The sequence below is a fragment of the Dendropsophus ebraccatus genome, chromosome 6, assembly GCF_027789765.1.
Source record: "Dendropsophus ebraccatus isolate aDenEbr1 chromosome 6, aDenEbr1.pat, whole genome shotgun sequence".
In the NCBI taxonomy this organism is placed as follows: domain Eukaryota; kingdom Metazoa; phylum Chordata; class Amphibia; order Anura; family Hylidae; genus Dendropsophus; species Dendropsophus ebraccatus.
The window spans coordinates 124,201,444-124,221,776 of record NC_091459.1 but is presented as its reverse complement, the minus strand read 5'-3'; the positions used below and the strand labels follow the sequence as shown (position 1 = coordinate 124,221,776).

Genomic DNA, 20,333 nt, shown 5'->3' with positions numbered 1-20,333 from the left:
GGTATTTAAATGCTGAACGATCAGACTTGAGTATGCTGGAATTGTGCTCATTTCTATTCAGGAGTAGAAAAAAAACACATGGCTGCTTTCTTCCACAACCGCGCCAGTTGCTTTCCTAAGGTTGTGTGTGGTATTGCTGTTCGCCTTTAGTCACTTTAAGAGAACTGAGCTGCAATACAAACTAAGGCCAAGAGTGGTGCTGTTTTTCAAAGAAAGCAGCCATGTTTTTCAAATCCTAGATAACCCCTTTAAGAATGTATGTCTGTTTACAGGGATCTAAAAACAAAGTATATTGGGAAATTGCAGCACCACTTCTTATTACACAATGAAAATAAATTTTAATCTACTAAAAGAAACCCATCGTCGGGAGTTATGTTTGCCGTCTTCCCACCATTCTGGGGATCCCAGGAGATTACACAGGAAATCTGCATCCTTGCCTGCGTATGTGAACATGGCCTAAGGCTTGGGTGCACCAGGAAGAGGTTGTGTTTAAGACAGAAAACTAGCAGAACAAGCTTCACATTGGTGTCATAAGTATCAGTCAAGTATCCAGCACTAATGGGAATAATATGAACTTATATCTTTCAAGAAAACAGCTGTATTGTGCCAGAGCTGGAGGCGGACATTGTAAAACTGAAGAAAATCATAGCCATGGGGGCAAAAAGGGACAAGACATAAAGTACATGTTTATTATAGAGGGAGCTCCCTGTCTAAGTAACAGGAGTTGTGTGTACAAGTATTTCTATAAATACCTAAGAGCGGCAAGGATAAGCATGTGTTTACTTGTATATGGAACGTTACCCCAGGATAATACTGCAGTAATACTACAAGAATATACCTACTATAATACTGTTCCTATGTACAAGAATATAACTACTATAATACTGCTCCTATATACAAGAATATAACTACTATAATACTGCTCCTATATACAAGAATATAAGTACTATAATACTTCCCCCTATATACAAGAATATAACTACTATAATACTGCTCCTATATACAAGAATATAAGTACTATAATACTGCTCCCTATATACAGGAATATAACTACTATAATACTGTTCCTATATACAAGAATATACCTACTATAATACTGCTCCTATGTTCAAGAATATACCTACTATAATACTGCTCCTATATACAATAATATAACTACTATAATACTGCTTCTATATACAAGAATATAACTACTATAATACTGCTGCTATATACAGGAATATAACTACTATAATACTTCTCCTATGTACAAGAATATACCTACTATAATACTGCTCCTATTTACCAGAATATAACTACTATAATAATACTTCCCCCTATATAAAAGAATATAACTACTATAATACTGCCCCCTATATACAAGAATATAACTACTATAATACTGCTCCTATATACAAGACTATAACTACTATAATACTGCTCCTATATACAAGAATATTCTATAATACTGCCCCCTATATACAAGAATATAACTACTATAATACTGCTCATATATACAGGAATATAACCACTATAATACTGCTCCTATATACAAGAATATAACTACTATAATACTGCTCCTATATACAAGACTATAACTACAATAATAATGTAATTCTGAGTATTGTTGCTCTCTGTATAACACAGAAGATAGGGGGCAACGTTGTCACAGTTTGGGGGACTATGGGTGCACACTCCAGGGCTTGAACCTGTCCCGGATATCGGATATCGAGTACAGAAAAGGAGATTATTATTAGTCTCATGTCTTGTATTGTTGTCCTTTTGGTTATTGTGGTTTTTATAGACCGGTTATCAGGATTATTTCTGTCCTCACAGCCAAAGAGACGTGCCGGGCACTGTACAACTATGAGGCGACCAATGATGACGAGCTGAGTTTTAAAGAGGGCGACATCATCCACCTGATCAATAAGGTAAGTTTTCACATTTAATGTAACATTAGAGCATTAATTTTGAGGAAAACGTAAGATCCGGGGTTATTTTCAGGGGTGTCACACAGCCACCGTTTAGAGGGGGTTTTCTGGGACTTTTCTATAGATGGCCTGTTGTCAAGTGGTGCAGGCATACAATAGAGAACAAAGCCTAAGGGCCCTATTACACCAACAGATTATCTGACAGATCTTTTTAAGCCAAAACCAGGAAACCAGGTTTTGAAAAGAGGAGGAATCTCAGGGCCCTATTCCACGGAGCGATAATCGGCCCGATTCGGCCGATTATCGCTCTGTGGACTAGAGACAACGATCAGCCAATGATCGTTGTCATCGGCTGATCGTTGACATAGGTCCGGACCTATATTTGTCGGGCGTCGACAGCGTACCGCTACGTGGAATAGCGGTGTGCGGCCGGCGACTGACGATATACATTACCTATTCATGGTGCAGGGCTCCTCTTCTCCTGCTTCTTCCCGGGTCCCGCGCGCTCCTCCAGCGTCAGGGCGACCTGTGTCAGCTGACAGGCCGCTCAGCCAATCACAGGCCGCGGCGGTCCCGCACAGTGATTGGCTGAGCGGCTTGTCAGCTGACACAGGCCGCCCTGAAGCTGGAGGAGCGCGCGGGACCCGGGAAGAAGCCGAAGAAGAGGAGCCCTGCACCATGAATAGGTATGTATACTAGTTAAGCAAGACCTGCAAGGACATCGGTAACGATGTCCTTGCAGCCCTTGTTTAACAATAATCGGGGCCGGGGAATAGGCCCAGTAAATGAGCGCCGATCTAGCATCGGCCCGTGGAATACCACCTTCAGTCTTTCCTTTATTACCTGCTCTCTGTTTGAAGTCCATTCCTGGCTTTGGCTCGAAAAAAATCTGTCAGATAATCTGCTGGTGTAATAGGGCCCTAAAGCCAACAGCGCCATACAATATGCAATGGCCAAACTGGGTTCCTGCAGCTCGGCTGCTGTTGATGTGAATAGGAGATACGCTGCAGTATTCCATCATGGCCACTACACGATGTAGGCTGCTGTCTCATCTGGCCTATTGCATTGTGTATTCCTGCATCTCAGCTCTGGGGAAATGACTTGTCAGTGGGACCGCCTGATAATGGTCCCTTACCGATCAGATATTTATGGACTAGCCTGAGGATTGGCCATTAGTGTAAAAGTTTCAAATAACCCTTTTAAATTGTCCTGCTACTTTTACTGGTAGGGATGTTCAGACCCTGACCAATTGGTAGATCATGCTGGGAGAAGCGTGCTGCTGGGCTCTTCTTTCCTTGCTCTTTGTGTGTGACACCTATATCCAGGCAGTCCTATAGACATACATTGGCAGACAGTGTCAGTCGTGCACAGAGATGGGAGGAGAACACACTTACTGCACTTATAGCAATCACTAGGGGTCTGATCACGGACAGATCAAAAGGCTTCAGATGTGTCTTCTAGTATATATAGAGTGACCCTATAACATCTGTATTGCAACTATGTGACCCATGATTCTTGTGAACCGCAAATGCACCCCCATACATTACCATAGATACCACTCTATAAAAGCTTGAAGGGGTTATATAATGTTAGAAAAACATGGCCACTTTCTTTAAGGCTTCGTTCCCACTGAGCAAAACTCTTGTCTCCAGTTCAGGTGGGGCTTGCAATTATTGTAACATAGTTGCAAAATCCCACCCAAACAAGAAGGGTTTTGTCTCTTGAAGAAAGTGGCCATGTTTTTCTAACACTGGATAAACCCTTTAAAGGGATACTCCAGAGGAAAAAGACATGTTTTCAAATCAGTCTTTCAGGAAGTTATATTTTATAGCTGCTGTATGCCCTGCAGGAAGGGGTATATTCTTTCCAGTCTGACACAGTTCTCTCTGCTGCCACCTCTGTCCATGTCAGGAACTGCCCAGAACAGCAGCTAATCCCTATAGAAAACATCTACTCCTCTGGACAGTTCCTTACATCCACAGAGGTGGGAGCAGAGAGCACCGGAAGACGTAAGATTTTAGACCCGTATAACTTTCTGACACAAGTTGATTTGGGAAAAAATATATATTTCTCCAGGGTACCCCTTTAAGTCAAAAGGAGATACAGTGAGCCTTAACCCTAACGTATACAGCAATGAGAGAATAGCAACCTGTAAGGCTGTGCTGTGGGGCTGGGGTGGCGATATCACACTGTCATCATGTGATGCAGACAGTGAAGAGCACAATTACAATCTGGTATTTGCATGTTCTCAGGACTCCGGAGATCCGGGCTGGTGGAGAGGTGAGCTCAACGGGAGGGAAGGAGTTTTTCCTGACAACTTTGCTGCTATAATCCAAGACTCTGAAAAGGAAGTAAGTGAACCCCTACTATCTTAATGTCATAAGAGACATGCCTGATTCTACAGAGTAATAAATGTGTGAGGTTATAGCATGGCAGACCTGGCTATTGTGTTATCAGATACAAGCTGCAGCCAAGAGAACTGGTTTCACCGTCCTAGCTGCTTCTCCACTGGGTGCCCTGGGCTACTGCATTGTTACTTATGCAGCTACAGACGCTTTGATAATCACAAGTGATTTCTTTTTTTTTCTTACAGAAGCCAAAGAAGCCCCCACCGCCTGCAAAAAGTCCGGGTATGTAACAGCGCTGCATTACTATAAAGTTCTGAATATGGCTGCTGTTTATTTACTCAGTATTTAATATTGGGAGAGTGAACGCAGGTCTGCAGTAGGATCCACCTCTCTGAGGGAAACAGTACTATCTGGGCTTATTTCCTAAAGTCACAATATAGTATAGGCATAATATATATGCACACAGACCGTACTGGCTCCTTGTGTCTGCCTCTCCGTCTCTACCACATGGCAGTATTCGGCCACCCGTGGCTGCAAACGCCTGCAAGTCAGTGCACGCTCCCTTTTTCTCTCTCAGTACTGTCTGTAAACATAATGCAGGCACAGATACTGCTGCCTTTCTCCCAATATGTTTGTGCCTACATGATATATTGAAGGTACTATCTATGTCTACATCATATACTGTCAGAGACGCAGTACTATCTGTACCTACACCATATACTGTCAGAGAGGCAGTACTATCTGTACCTACACCATATACTGTCAGAGAGGCAGTACTATCTGTACCTACACCATATACTGTCAGAGAGGCAGTACTATCTGTACCTACACCATATACTGTCAGAGAGGCAGTACTATCTGTATGAACATCATATACTGTCAGAGAGGCAGTACTATCTGTAACCTACATCATATACTGTCAGAGAGACAGTACTATCTCTAACCTATATCAAATACTGTCAGAGAGGCAGTACTATCTGTACCTACACCATATACTGTCAGAGAGGCAGTACTATCTGTACCTACACCATATACTGTCAGAGAGGCAGTACTATCTGTACCTACACCATATACTGTCAGAGAGGCAGTACTATCTGTACCTACACCATATACTGTCAGAGAGGCAGTACTATCTGTACCTACACCATATACTGTCAGAGAGGCAGTACTATCTGTACCTACACCATATACTGTCAGAGAGGCAGTACTATCTGTACCTACATCATATACTGTCAGAGAGACAGTACTATCTCTAACCTATATCAAATACTGTCAGAGAGGCAGTACTATCTATGTCTACATCATATACTGTCAGAGAGGCAGTATTATCTGTACCTACACCATATACTGTCAGAGAGACAGTACTATCTGTATGAACATCATATACTGTCAGAGAGGCAGTACTATCTGTACCTACACCATATACTGTCAGAGAGGCAGTACTATCTGTAACCTAGATCATATACTGTCAGAGAGGCAGTACTATCTGTATGAACATCATATACTGTCAGAGAGGCAGTACTATCTGTACCTACACCATATACTGTCAGAGAGACAGTACTATCTGTATGAACATCATATACTGTCAGAGAGGCAGTACTATCTGTACCTACACCATATACTGTCAGAGAGGCAGTACTATCTGTAACCTAGATCATATACTGTCAGAGAGGCAGTACTATCTGTATGAACATCATATACTGTCAGAGAGGCAGTACTATCTGTATGAACATCATATACTGTCAGAGAGACAGTACTATCTGTAACCTATATCAAATACTGTCAGAGAGGCAGTACTATCTGTACCTGCACCATATACTGTCAGAGAGGCAGTACTATCTGTAACCTATATCATATACTGTCAGAGAGACAGTACTATCTCTAACCTATATCAAATACTGTCAGAGAGGCAGTACTATCTGTTACCTAGATCATATACTGTCAGAGAGGCAGTACTATCTGTATGAACATCATATACTGTCAGAGAGGCAGTACTATCTGTACCTACACCATATACTGTCAGAGAGACAGTACTATCTGTAACCTATATCAAATACTGTCAGAGAGACAGTACTATCTGTACCTGCACCATATACTGTCAGAGAGGCAGTACTATCTGTAACCTAGATCATATAGTGTCAGAGAGGCAGTACTATCTGTAACCTAGATCATATAGTGTCAGAGAGGCAGTACTATCTGTACCTACACCATATATTGATGGGGAGATAGAAGGTAATATAATCTCTGGACAGTTGCTATGTAGTTGTGAATGGGTCTTTGGTGCTACATCGGGAAGGAGCACACTGTAATCTAGTGAAAAATAAAAGAACTTGGTGCATTTGTCTTAATCCTATCTTCTCTTTATTCCAGTAGTGCCAAAGCCGGAGCTTCGTTTAACAGAGAAGAGGTTTACTCCACCAAGACCAGAAGAGAAGGGTGAGTACAGGCGGTGGTTTGCTGATGTTGCTGGGGAAGTCATGACCATCCACTGCAGCAGCTGTAGTACAGTGTGAATGGCGCCTAGACACACACCTCGAGACTTCATGTGTATACTAAGGTTCCTTTAATCTTTCCATCACATTACAGATGAAAAGCCATCTCTGGAACCTAAGCCTTCCAAACCAGCCGCTCCTCAGGTACCTCCCAAGAAGCCCATACTTGTAAACAAGTCCAATAGCATAGGGAAGCCAGCAAGCATCCCACCCAAGCGACCAGAAAAGCCAGCTTTCTCTACGCCTCCATCCAAGTAAGTTGCAAAGTGTCTTATTCAGGAAAGACCTAACACATTGAACAACTGAGGTTGTGCTGCACTGTACCAGTCTAGTAAACCCTCTGTGTGATCAATAGCCTTCCTTCACGCTCACTGTGTACATGCATTACATTACTGATCCTGAGTTATATCCTGTATTATACTCCAGAGCGGCACTCGCTATTCTGCTGGTGGGGTCACTGTGTACATACATTACATTACTTATCCTGAGTTACATCTTGTATTATACTCCAGAGCTGCACTCACTATTCTGCTGGTTAGGTCACAGTGTACATACATTACCTATCCTGTACTGATCCTGAGTTACATCCTGTATTATACTCCAGAGCTGTACTCACTATTGTGCTGGGGGGGTCACTGCGAACATACATTACATTACTGATCCTGAGTTACATCCTGTATTATACTCCAGAGCTGCACTCTCTATTCTGCTGGTGGGATCACTGTGTACATACATTACATTACTTATCCTGAGTTACATCTTGTATTATATTCAGAGCTGCACTCACTATTCTGCTGGTTAGGTCACAGTGTACATACATTACCTATCCTGTACTGATCCTGAGTTACATCCTGTATTATACTCCAGAGCTGCACTCACTATTCTGCTGGTGTAGTCCCTGTGTACGTATATTACATTACTAATCCTGTACTGATCCTGAGTTATATCCTGTATTATACTCCAGAGCTGTACTCACTATTGTGCTGGGGGTCACTGCGAACATACATTACATTACTGATCCTGTACTGATCCGGAGTTACATCCTGTATTATTCTCCAGAGCTGCACTGACTATTCTGCTGGTGGGGTCCCTGTCTACATACATTACATTACTTATCCTGTACTGATCCTGAGTTACATCCTGTATTATACTCCAGAGCTGCACTCACTATTCTGCTGGTGGAGTTACTGTGCACATACATTACATCTAAGTTTACATTTGGTCATTTTCAATATCTTATTGGTCAGTGACAGAGTTGCTGTTTTCCATGCACACAGCGCCACCTAGAGGATGATAATAGATGTTACAGATGAACCGATGAAACTCATGGAGTTTGCGCTATTTTCTTTTCAGGCCTAATGGAGAATCGCCTCTTAGTCGACCAAAGTCTGAACCTGAGCCATTGATTAAAACGAAAATGGATCTTGAGCAAATTCTTAGTCGACCAAAATCTGTGGAAGTTGAACCGAGTGCAGTGAAAAGTCAACGAGAACACAGTAAGTAGATGGAGACGTGGCGGCCATGTGTGTATGGAGATCTGGAGGACGGCGGTCTCCTGTGCATGACCTCTGTGTGCCGAGTGGACGTGTTCATCATCATCATCATCATCGCTGTCCTCCTGAGGATTAGATAATCCAGCCATATAGTCCCAGTAATCGTCATTCTCTCCTCATGTTTCTCTCTTTTTGGTTTGCATGCGTCATGTGACTTATTACAGAGATGGTATCGGAGCTCTCTCTCAGTTCATGCATGCACATTTGTTTGCAGCGAGCATTTCACCTGGAGCCGCCTGGAGGTCACATTGATGCGTCAGGTTGTGCAGCTATCTCTATGCTACACTCTTCAATAACTCCTTTCCCATTGACATCAATAGAATGTGGTTGCAAATTAAGGCTCAAAAAAAGGATTTTTTTTTTTTTTTGCCTGAAAACAGTAGATGTGTTCATAATCATAGCCTAAGGGTCCTATTAGACAACACAATTTTTCTCCGATAAACGATTGCAATCAAGTGCTTTTGCAAAGTACCTGAAACCAGTCACCACAATACACAGAACGATAGTCGTTCATTATAATCGTTTGTATACTCTAGTATATGAACGATCGCAATAATGAAGGAACAATGTGTTCGTACACCAAAAGATTAGTGATCGATTAACAATGATTTTATGGTCCGTTCAAAAGTTGCCATCAACAACGTATGAACAAATTTCCGTCAGTCATTTGATCTTTGCCTGTATACATGTGGAAAGGTTATCGATTATATTTGAACGATATAACTATTTGTCGCACAATAATCCATGTACTAGTGCCCCAACATGTCCCTTAAAGGGGAACCATCTGCAGGTTAAACAAATCCAACCTGCTGATATGTTCCTATTGTGCACAGGGGGCTGAGGAGGATAGTTTGTCTTTTATGGTGCGTTTACACAGGCAGATTTATCTGACAGATTTTGGAAGCCATAACCAGGAATGGATTTGAAAAGAGGAGAAATCTCAGTCTTTGCTTTATGACCCGTTCCCTGTTTATGGTCTGTTCCTGGCTTTGGCTTCAAAAATCTGCCTGTGTAAATGCACCATTACCTTCCATCCATTGATTGTCATTAGAAGGAGCCAGCTGGTGCTATGGGGGCAGGGCAGTGCTCGTAATGGTGCTCTGGTCCAAGGATTCCTCTGCTAACAGCATAGGAACAGTGCCGAGGAGGAAGGTCCTGGGCGCTAGAAGGGGTTATTAGCTGGTTAGATTTGTGTAACTTGCTGGTAGTTCCCCTTTAACATGTTTTTGGTGGAGCGACAAGGGAGTCATGGAAGAGGGCACCCGTTAGTGTTTTCTAGGTCCCTGAATTGATCTACACACACCAGGCCTTCACCATGAATTAGAGACAGTTTCCTTCTTCTCAGTTATAGCAGTCACATAAATTGATGCTCAATTGACCGGTTTTATTTTGGTCGGAAAAACGTGGTATAGGAGGTAATAGGAGACCTAAAAAATATTACGTGACTTTTTCTATGACGCCAAAACTAATTGACTGACAGCCAGTGCTGGCAGTGTGAGCTCCTCGGATGCCTTGCACTGTGTCATATTTAGAGTCTCCTGCATCATCACAGCTCTACCCTGAACCAGCAGGAAGCTGAGGCTGGTGCCACTCTGGATGTAATGGGGCAGCATGCACACAGTCTACATGTGACGTCCCGACTCCAGGGGGGATAGGTTCTCCATCTTGCCTGCCTCTCTGCTTCTTCTCAGCATGTCCAGACTCTCTACTTTTTTTCTTCTATAAATGTTTTTTTTTTTTTTTTTTTTCTGCTTTGCAAAGTAATTTTTATTTCACGATCTTTGTTCTAGACATTCCTCTCCTTGACTTTTCTTTCCAGATTTTGTTTCCTCTCCTGTTTGCCATGTATCCCTTCTTTCGTATCAGGAACTTCCCCTACCCTTCTCCATTTTGGTAAGCTCATGTTCTCTCACCTGAGTCCTCAGTTTGCTTAGATGAATTAGATCTTTAGGAATACCATTTTTTCCTTAGTCTAAATAGCTTCAGTATTCCGCACTCACTTATACATCTCTTTATAGACTCGGTTCTCTATTTTTATGGTGCAGAGATCCACATCTGCTATATAGTTGTGATTTGTAAAATTGTGACTGCCTGAAGCTGCCATTAGAGGGCGCAGTGTATGGTTTAGATGCCATAATAAATTTGTATTCGCTGAGCTCCCTCTAGTGGTGGTTGCAGGCAGTCTGAATATTTTTATATATATTTTTTTTTACTTTTAATCTTTATACATGGAGCTCTGTATGAGAAAATAGAGCTGAGAACTATATAAAGAATATTTCATCTTTAAAGGAGCACTTTGTGAAAACTGCTACATGGTGTATCTGTTTTCTTTCTTTAAGGAATGCCTTTGCTTTTATTATTCTTCAGATACACCATTATCGAGTGTTGGTGCTGGGTTCTCAGTCTTAGACCCCACGCTTTTCTAGAACAATGGCGGCCATAGCTCTTCCATGCATACGTTCCTCGATCAGAGAGCTATATATCTCTGGAAGAACACAGAGCTGTATACATGGTGTATCTAAAGTGACGGTATTCTTTAAAGAGTTTCCCGTTTTCTTTCCCACCTGTAAAAGTTTCACTCATTTACCTCAATGACCATCTATAATATATATTTATTTTTTTTCCTTCACTGGGTATAACGCTATGGCTGTGCTGTGTAGCTGGAGGGGATGATACATGTATGTGGAGTATCACACTGAGCTGCATGTTCTGAGAGATTGTTGCAGGTTATAGCATGGCGGACGTGTACCGGACTTGCTTGGCTAGTGATGCTTAAAAGCACTTTCACTATGGTTGATGTAAAGGAAGGTGCAGCCACATATGTATTTTGCTTCAAATGTTTCCCTGTCCATGGGCTGTCCACCACACTTCAGTCCTGGAATGCAATATAATAAGGATCTGTTCATATCTGAATCCTAACCAGACAGACGTTATAAGTCATTGGGGTCTATTGGGCCTGAGAGTAACAGATCCACCACAACGTAAGTGTGTACAGATCCTTAGAGCCCTGTTACATGGAGCCATAATCTGCCGATTCTGGTCGATTTGGCAGATCATCGCTCCGTGTATTACAGACAACGATCATCGGCTGATCGTATCTTTAGGTTTTGACTTAAATCATCAGCCACCAGACATGCATTGCTATGTGTAATAGCCAACAGCTGATAAATCTGTAAAGAAAATAATAAACTGTATACACCTCTCTCCGCGCTGGTGGTCTTTGCTTCTCCTTGCTCCCCGCAGCCACCGGTACAACTTCCAAGCATGTTTCTGAACGGACAGGCTGCTCGGCCAATCACCGGCCGAGACAGGACCGCCGTGGCCAATGATTGGTTGAGCAGCCTGTGAGCTCACAGACTGCCTCTGATGTTGTTCCGGTGGCTGCAGGGAGAAGCAGAGAGGTAATGTATACAGTTTATTATACAGCAAGGGCTGCACGGACATCATTAACACTATATATATATAATATGCACGCGCGCACACACAGCCCTTGCTGCACGATAACCAAGCCATGTAATAGGCCCTGTAAGCGCGTTTGTTTACTAAAGTGATGGCACCATGTAATACGGCCCTTAGGGTGTGTTTACATGGACACGTTTGTCTGGCTTTGGCTTTAAGAATCTGTCAGATAAATCTCTCTGTGTAAGCACACCATTAGCCATCATAGCTGGGAGAGGTATGGCTGTAATAGGGTTTACAGTACAGGTAAGTAACTGTATCTTGGGAGTGATAGATCAGAATCCTATCAGTCTACAGGACCCAGCAGTATATTTTGTACTGGTTTGGGTTATGGAATGTTTTCTTCTCTATTCATGCCTAAAGCTAAGTTCAGAAAAAACCTGCATTGGTGGAGCTTACATGACAGCAGAGTCGAGCCAAACCAGAGGAGACCAGCCCTTCTCTTCCCAGCCCTGCTCTTCCCAAGTAGTTACAACCAGCCTGCATGGATGTCACTTTGTTATACTGTTGTTATCTGAGAGATCCGGCTGGTGTAGGGGGTCTTATAGACACCAGAAGAGGCGGGTGATGACAGATACAGCTGCATTTACAGGGGTTACACCAGTACTGCTGTTTTGTGGAATAATGCTGGGCTGCCCCTGTGAGAGCAAAATGGCCGCCATATAAATGATCTCTCCAGTCAACTATCAAGTATATAGTGACTTAGGTTGGTATTTCAGTAATGGACAGTAAAATCCATGCTCTCTCCTTGTCCCGCAGCTCCCTCTGAACTCAGCTTTGATGACGTGGTCACTACCTCAGAAAACCTTTCCCACCCCACTGCCAGCAGACCAAAGATGCCCGGCAAGAGACCCCCGGGACGCTTCAATGGTTTGCACTCTGTAAGTACAGCCAATGGCTGAAGATTGTCTCTTCGGTATAAGAAACTGCACCATGCACATTACAGAAAAGCTGGCCAAACCCATCCTGTTGTTGTTTGGGAGATAATCCACCTCTAGAAGAGTCTGCTATTGGGAATGTATGGCCAGATTTAGTGTCCTCTACTGAGATATTAAGAGGCCGGTCAGCTTTTTATAATATGGCAGATGATTTTAAAGGGGTTGTCTAGGCCGCTTTCTTTCAGAAACAGCACCACTCCTGTCCTCAGGTTGGCTGTGGGTTTTGCAGCTCAGTTCCATTAAAATAAATGGAGGTGAATTGTAATGCCGCACACAACCTGAGGTCAAGGGTGGCGTTCCTTTTGCAAGAAAGTAGCTGTGTTTTAGTCTAATCTTGGATAATTCTCATCTCTACCCCGCCCCCCTCTACAATACATAGCTACTATTAGCTGATAATGAGAGAATAGCCTTCAACTTACTTTTGGTTTCTTGTAGAAAACTAAAGACTTGATTGAGGACCAAAAGGTACAACATCATCATCATCTTCATGAGGAGGAGGAGGAAAGTGCCAAACCACTGACGCCGGAAGTAAAGAAGGTAACCAGCCATATGTTCAGAGTCACATATATATATATATATATATATATATATGTGTATATGAGTGTCGGCCTCCTCCCATAACCGTGATGTGATTGGATTATACCATGGAATGATCATGAATTATGTTTTTGAGGATTATGGACTTTATTATGCAGATCAAGAGGATTGGTCATTTATCAAGCACTTATGTCACGATGTATATATATGAATTTATGTTTCTGATCAATGGATGTGCTTAGATCTCCACTCTGATCACTGACACATTACACACATGTCAGCATAAGGCTGGGTTCACACTACGCTTTTGCAATCCGTTTTTTTTTAACTTGGTGCATCTGTTTTTCCATTGATTTCCATTATATATATATATATATATATATATATATATAATACACCAAAAAAAAACAAACGGATCTGTTCTTTTTGACGGACACAAAAATGTGTTTTGATGCGTTTTATAAATATATATATGGCAATGGGCTTCCTTCTCTGGAGAGAGGGATATCTGGCTATTCCCGTGTTTTGAGACTCGTAACCGAGGCTCCACGGACCCCCTTTTTTGCATATATATATATATATATATATATATATATATATATATATAGCAAGTAAATGAAAAAACGGATGCACACAGCTGCATCTGTTTTTCTATCTGTTTTTCATCCTTTTTTTTTTTTTTTTTTTTTTTTTTTTTGCAAAATAACAGATTGCAAAAACATAGTGTGAACTCAGCCTAACCTGCCTTTTTAAAAAAAAAATATAGTAGCTGGCCGACTATCTAATGTGTATTGCGGGCCCCCAAACTTTTCCTAAAGAGAAGATGATGTACTGGGGGAGAAGGATCTGCCCATATACGTTAACAGGCCGATCCATTTTTCCTCATGTAGATAAACTACAGCCAGGGCATTCTGACAGCAGGTTACCCCATCTGTCCAGTCATCGGGCCACTGGGAGACAAAGCTGTCAGACAGTCGAGCCTTGGCTGCTATCTTGTGTGTCACATGTGTCGATGTCAGTTGGACGTCATATAACGGACCTGTCTTTTTCTTTCCAGCCATCAGTGACTGCAGCGCCCATGCCTGTATTCTCACCCATATCCATTCTGTCCAAACCCATCGTCAGCCCTATGAGTCCTGTCATTGTGGACGTCAAACCAAAACTTGATGATCTGGATGGAAAAAAGAGCGAGATAGAGGAGCTCAGAGCCCAGATGAGCGAGCTGCTAACAGTAGTGGACGCACTCAGGAAAGAACATAGGTACCTAGTGCTGTCTGCTATATCCTCCTGCATAATATAGAGGGGAACACTGTGTGTATATACAGTGAGAAGTGTTACTGGAATGTTGTACAGGGGGAGCAATAGTTGTGACAGCCATTGTCTGTCCTCCTGCACTTACCTGCAGCTTCACCCTCTTCCTCCCCTGGGGGAGAGTAATATATTTTCTTTGTTTAATTGTTAGTTTCTTACTTTTTATATTTATTTATTTATTTATTTATTTGTGTATAATTTATTTTTGAGCTTTACTTATTATTTTATGTATTTTTATTTTTTAAATATTAGGATTCATGTGATACAATTTGCCCTTTTCCCCAGAGACTTCTGTTTTTATGCACTTTTACACTTTTTTCCCCCTAGGAATGAGCTGGATAAAATAAAGAAAGATTTAGAAGAGGAAAGAATGCTGCGGAGCAGTTTAGAAGTGAGTGGCTTGTACGGTCTGCATGCTTCCTTATAGATCATAAGGTTATGTTCACACATTGCTGTACCTGTGGTAAATCCAGCAGTAATACCCTGCAGTTCCACACAAGATTTATCCCCATTGTACCTGTGGTAAATCCAGCAGACGCTCTCTGGATAATGCTGCGGATGTGCCAGTGATACCCTGCAGTTCCACACAAGACTTATCCCCATTGTCAGAGGTGGGACTGATGCTCTGCTTTTCTACATGGATATCAATGGCAAATAATTCATGTTCTAGTAAATACAAGGTGGTTATAGGCCAGCACAGATCTATAGGGCACAGACAGCTCAGAGTGTCACCCCTAGGCGGTCTGCAGTCACGGACTGGGAGGCCAATAGAAGTTTCGAACTGCAGATACAGTCCATATAATAGCATATCTGTTTTTTACTATCTGGGCTCCAAGAAAATGCATGGACTTTGGAATCTACAGTCATGTGCACTGGCCCATAGAATACAGTGGGCCCTATATTGTGCAGAGTTGCAGATGTGTGCCAGGGGTTATCCAGGATGAGAGAAAGAACAGCTACTTTCTTGTAAAAAAAAAAACAGCGCCACTCCTGTCCTTGTCCTTCAGTGGCACCGAGCTGTAAACCCAGAACCAAACTGAGGACTGTTTCTGGAAGAAGTGGAATAGCCTCTTTTTAAAGTATCTTTTCATCTCAACAACTTATATTGGTTTCAGAAACCAGCATCACCCATCTGTTAGCAGAGAAGGATCTGGCCAACTATACATTTTGCCTGTAGTGGCCTCTACTGGCAGTGTCCTGCCGCCCCCGCATCTCACCCGCGGCACCCCCCACCCCCATCTCACAACATAGCCGGCCGCCCGCGGCACCCCCGCATAACGCCCCCCCTCCCCCCGGTCCCACAACATAGCCGACAGCCCGCGGCAGCAGTGAAGAGTGTGTTCTTTCAGACATTGCAGAGATACGTCAGCTCCAGCCCTGCTGAGTCTGTGATGTAGCAGAGGTGAGTGGAGCCCCCCCCCCCAACATCACCAGCTCTGTTACATCATCAGCTCATCAGGGAGAAGCAATGCATGATGGGAAATGCAGTTTCCCTGCCAGCGCCTTTAGAAAAACTTGTAACTCAGGAATGGCGGCAGCTAGAGACAGGAGATGGCTCAAAATACTCAGGGGGACTTGGGGAGTGAGTCCAGCTAGATTTAGGGGAATTTTATTTTCTTAGCTCTTGGGGGGAATACCCCTTTAAGTTTTACTACAGTAACTTTTTTCTTGTTTTCTCCCCACAGAGTGAAATCGACAAGCTGAAGAAGGCCGTACAGTTGTCGTGAGGCGCCCGGTTCCTGCATCCTCACTCCTTATATTTAATAATCTGTTCTCTCACCTCTACCGAAGCATGATTAAACTTATTACGTTATACAGAGATTTTTTTTTTTTTTTTTCAGAGGACAATTTTTTTTCCTTTTTTTGCCAATAAGATAAAAGGGGCCTTAACTTCTTACTGTGCTGGAAGCGCGACCCTCCTGTGCATAACTGGGTTTGCTTGAATATACTACTGAACTTGTATGTAAAGAGAGGGATTTGTGTATCAGACTTTTATTAAATACTTATAATTGTAATTTTATAAAAGAAACCTATGTCTATGCTCTGAATAAGGGGATGTCTGCAAATGATGTGTAATATAGTCCTATCAGGGTTCTCCAATAGCCTTAGATCATCGCTAGCTGATATTTTCCTATACTTGGAAAGGGAAATATATTGATTTTTTTTTTTTGTATATTTTTAGCTTTTCTTACCCAGAATCGCCCACGGTTGTGCCTGCGCACAGCTCGAGTATTAATAACAAGCTGTGTATAATTAGATTTATATGGAATAGTTATATGTTAATATACTGTATGTTGGAAGCATCTCATATATGCATTTTTAAAAAAAGAAAAAAAAAATTCTATATACCTGGACATCAAGTCACTTGCACTAGGATATATACAAGGGATCGTGTTGGAGTGCGTCTGTCTGAGATGGTTTACGCTACAGGTTAGCGCTACATGGCGGCTTTGGCCAGGACTTGTGTCATGTGACCAGAGATCCATGTGTTATGCTGCCGAAATGTGGTTGTGTTGCAATATCCAAGTTAGCGCGACGCAACAGGATGGATTTGCATTGAACGCAACTTGGCAGCCACAACACAACCACATTGTGATATGGCACGACATGGTGACTCCTCAGCCATAGTCACCCTATAGCCCTAACCTTAAACAGGGAGGTGGCCATACAGCAAGGGGGCACAACAGCTGTCACAAAACTTCAATTCCCACCATGCCTGGATAAACGAAGGGTGTCCACGCATGATGGGAACTGTAGTTTTTCAACAGCTGGAGGACTGCAGGTTGTGCACCTCTGCACTATAGGGTTAACCTGTGAGGGCTGAGAGAGAGAGTGATACAGTGACACAGGTCTGTTCTGCCTCGCTGTCTTTCTATACAGTATTGTTTCCTCTATTAAAGGGGTTGTCCAGACCGTTTCTTCGAAAGACCTCACCACCCATGTCGTCAGGTTGGAAGTGGGTTTTGCAGCTTCGTTCTATTGACATGAATTAAGATGAATTGTAATACCACTCACAACCTGAAGACAGGGGTAGTGCTGTTTTTGCTGTGCTTCTTCCCCTTTAAGCTCACAGGTTTTAAGATCTCTGCTTGCTGTCACTAAATGCAGACATCCATTATTTATACTGGTGAGGCGATTGACACACAATACAATACGGTTCTGTCTTGTATCACATGACAAGGGGAGTACAAAAAATTAGCGCAGTCGGAGGTCTTAGAACTAAGACCCCCCAAACCCCCCCCCCCCAAATAAACTCTGGAGAGGCACACATCTATGGACTCTACCTCCTGCAATGAGTCTGCTTGAGCGCTGAGCTGGGGAGTGTAGTCCGCTGCTGAGTGCTTTTCCTAACTGTATCTAGTGATTGGTGGAGATCTCAGTACTAAGACCCTAACCGATAAAAACATTTGACATGTCTGTGATTTACAGCAGGGATGGGGAACCTTCGGCCTTCCAGCTAATGAAAAACTACAATTTCCATTATGCGTGGATAGCCAAAGACTGTCCAGGCATGATGGGAATTGTAGTTTTGCAACAGGTAAAGGGCCGTAGGTTCCCCTCCCCTGGTTTACAGCAAGCAAAGATTGTGAAGACAATAAGGAATGGATGATAATAGGACCTGTATAGAAGATGCTTGATGCTCCTACTGTATTAACCTTTTGAGCGCCTGGCCCCTGCACGGCCACCATCTCCTGACATACGCACTCGGGTAGGAGCATTGCACTTACACTGGATTATTCCCCAATTCACCTACAAATCTCATTCCACCCATTCAGTTCCTTCCCCTTCCTTTGTAAAGACCAGATCAGCCCCTCTAAAATGTGGCCGTTTTTATACGCCGGGCCGATCAGAGACTGTTTAGCACTATGCAATACTTTATACCTTTTTAAACCCTTTCTTGATAATGAGTGTACATTCATTTATTCCCACTTCATTGAGATATAGAAATATGTATATTTTACAAAAAAAAAAAAGTAAATCTGCAGCCAAGAACATTGTTCTTTTTTCACCAGTTTTCTTATGTGTGGTTGTCTATATGGGGGGGGGGGGGATGGTTATCAATGTCTTGTCTGATTTGTATTTTTTTTATGTCTCTTACACCCATATGAGATCAGCCTCTGTGTTCACGTGTCCACCCCCAGTAAGTTTAAATCTTCTGTCAAGTAGGTACAAAGATCTTGTGCTATATTCAAGCTTTAATGGCAGCTTTATTGGCCGTGTTATAGATTTTGATATGTGGGGGGCTGGGTTGTGGAGAGTCCTTCGAACACTGAAAGCACAAGCACCTAGCTAGGCGAACAGTGTATAGATTAATAGAAAGTCTTGGTTTTCAGCAGTCATGGGGTCTCTACACCTGACCCCCCCCATTGCTCAAACCTTCTGACATGTCACTATAACCTTATTATTAGATTCATAATTCTGTGCTGATACAAAGCTCCAAACCTTCTGCATAGACCTAGAGTCCCAAGATGTTATCACTTATAAGTATGATAGATGGGGTTCCAACCTCTGGGAATCCCTATGAAACTTGAACTCTGCTATCTTTGTTCAACCCACAGCAAACCGCTGGAGCATTATTGCATATGCTATATTGCTTGGTGGACAAGGCGCCCCTCTTCTGGTGATTTGTAGGGAATAATCATGGAAATATCCCTTTCTGGCTTCCAGCTGTCACCACTAGGGGGAGCTCACTTAATACTGTGATATATAGCTCCCTCTAGAGGTGGCAGCATAAAGTAAAAATCTTACAGTTTATCTCCATCTATGCAGAGGTATTGTAGCTCAGAAAAACAGCAGATACTATGAAAGAAATGGCGCAAGATTTAGATTTATTGGGGATTTTTTTTAATTTTCTGCATTATTGTTCTGTAATAAAAATCAGTATGGCCCCTAGCTATCCAGGGTCAGGGGGTCTGTGATGTCAAACAAGGCTGAGCTGGCCTGCAGGGACTACAAGTGTTGTCAGCCTGGCTGGGATTTGTAGTCCCCAGGTTGCTGCTCAGGAAGGTTCCATAGAGCGGAATCTCCATGTAGACAATCAGTATAGTAATGATGGTTCTATGGGATTTATTGGCCTTTTTTTCATGTAGCAATAAATTTGATACAAGTGCAATGGGGAATGATGGCTGAAGTAATTCTTGTAAGCTGCTATGAATGTTTCCAGCCGCCGGAGGTGTCACATTAATGTCCGTTCTTATGTCAACTCTATCAAGCGTTAATACTCAACATTCCAGATCCCACAAAGCTGCTTATGTCAGCGCATTGAATTGACTGTTTACAGGTGCTGTAATATAATGCATGCTTTCAGGGCAGGTAATAAAATGAGGAAATTTTCCACCATTGTCTCTCGTCATCTTTTTAAGTCTTTCTCCCAGATTCTTCATCCATGTCCTGCTGTATCTTTCTCCATCCTGGGATGGTTATTCCTGACCCCCAGGACCACCAATGAAATTTCTAAAATACTCACATTTTGCTCCTCTATGGGTCAATTCCAGATAGGTGGTAACTTTTATGTTAAAGGTACTTGGCCCCATTGAAGTAAATGGAGCGAAATTGTAATACTACACACAACCTGAGGACATGGGTGGTACGTGCACACTACAGAATGGCGATGGAAAACCCGTTTGCACCCACTCGCAGACTCTGGCGGCCGCACGTGTCTCCGTCCGTGTCAGAATCCATTCTATGCATAGAATAGAGTCTATGACATAGGTGGAGGTACACGCGGACGCCTGAGTCCACGACGGGGACTCCGTAGTGTGCATGTACCCTTACAGAGGAGCCT

The 20,333-nt window shown here is 42.7% G+C and overlaps 1 protein-coding gene across 4 annotated transcripts in view; it reads left to right on the top strand.

Moving 5' to 3' along the window:
* Window positions 1-19,888, top strand: part of CD2AP (CD2 associated protein) — a 62,339-nt gene extending 42,451 nt beyond the window's left edge. For 3 of the 4 annotated variants that reach the window (XM_069975828.1, XM_069975831.1, XM_069975830.1), the window contains 11 exons: window positions 1,816-1,910; window positions 4,163-4,261; window positions 4,504-4,540; window positions 6,629-6,694; window positions 6,845-7,004; window positions 8,104-8,246; window positions 12,522-12,643; window positions 13,136-13,237; window positions 14,295-14,497; window positions 14,876-14,939; window positions 16,234-19,888. In XM_069975828.1, the coding sequence (XP_069831929.1) occupies window positions 1,816-1,910; window positions 4,163-4,261; window positions 4,504-4,540; window positions 6,629-6,694; window positions 6,845-7,004; window positions 8,104-8,246; window positions 12,522-12,643; window positions 13,136-13,237; window positions 14,295-14,497; window positions 14,876-14,939; window positions 16,234-16,275 (1,133 nt within the window). In that variant the 3' untranslated portion in view covers window positions 16,276-19,888. The remainder of the gene's footprint in view (window positions 1-1,815; window positions 1,911-4,162; window positions 4,262-4,503; window positions 4,541-6,628; window positions 6,695-6,844; window positions 7,005-8,103; window positions 8,247-12,521; window positions 12,644-13,135; window positions 13,238-14,294; window positions 14,498-14,875; window positions 14,940-16,233) is intronic. The other variant, XM_069975829.1, reaches the window with a different exon arrangement.
* The last annotated feature ends 445 nt before the right edge of the window (window positions 19,889-20,333 follow it).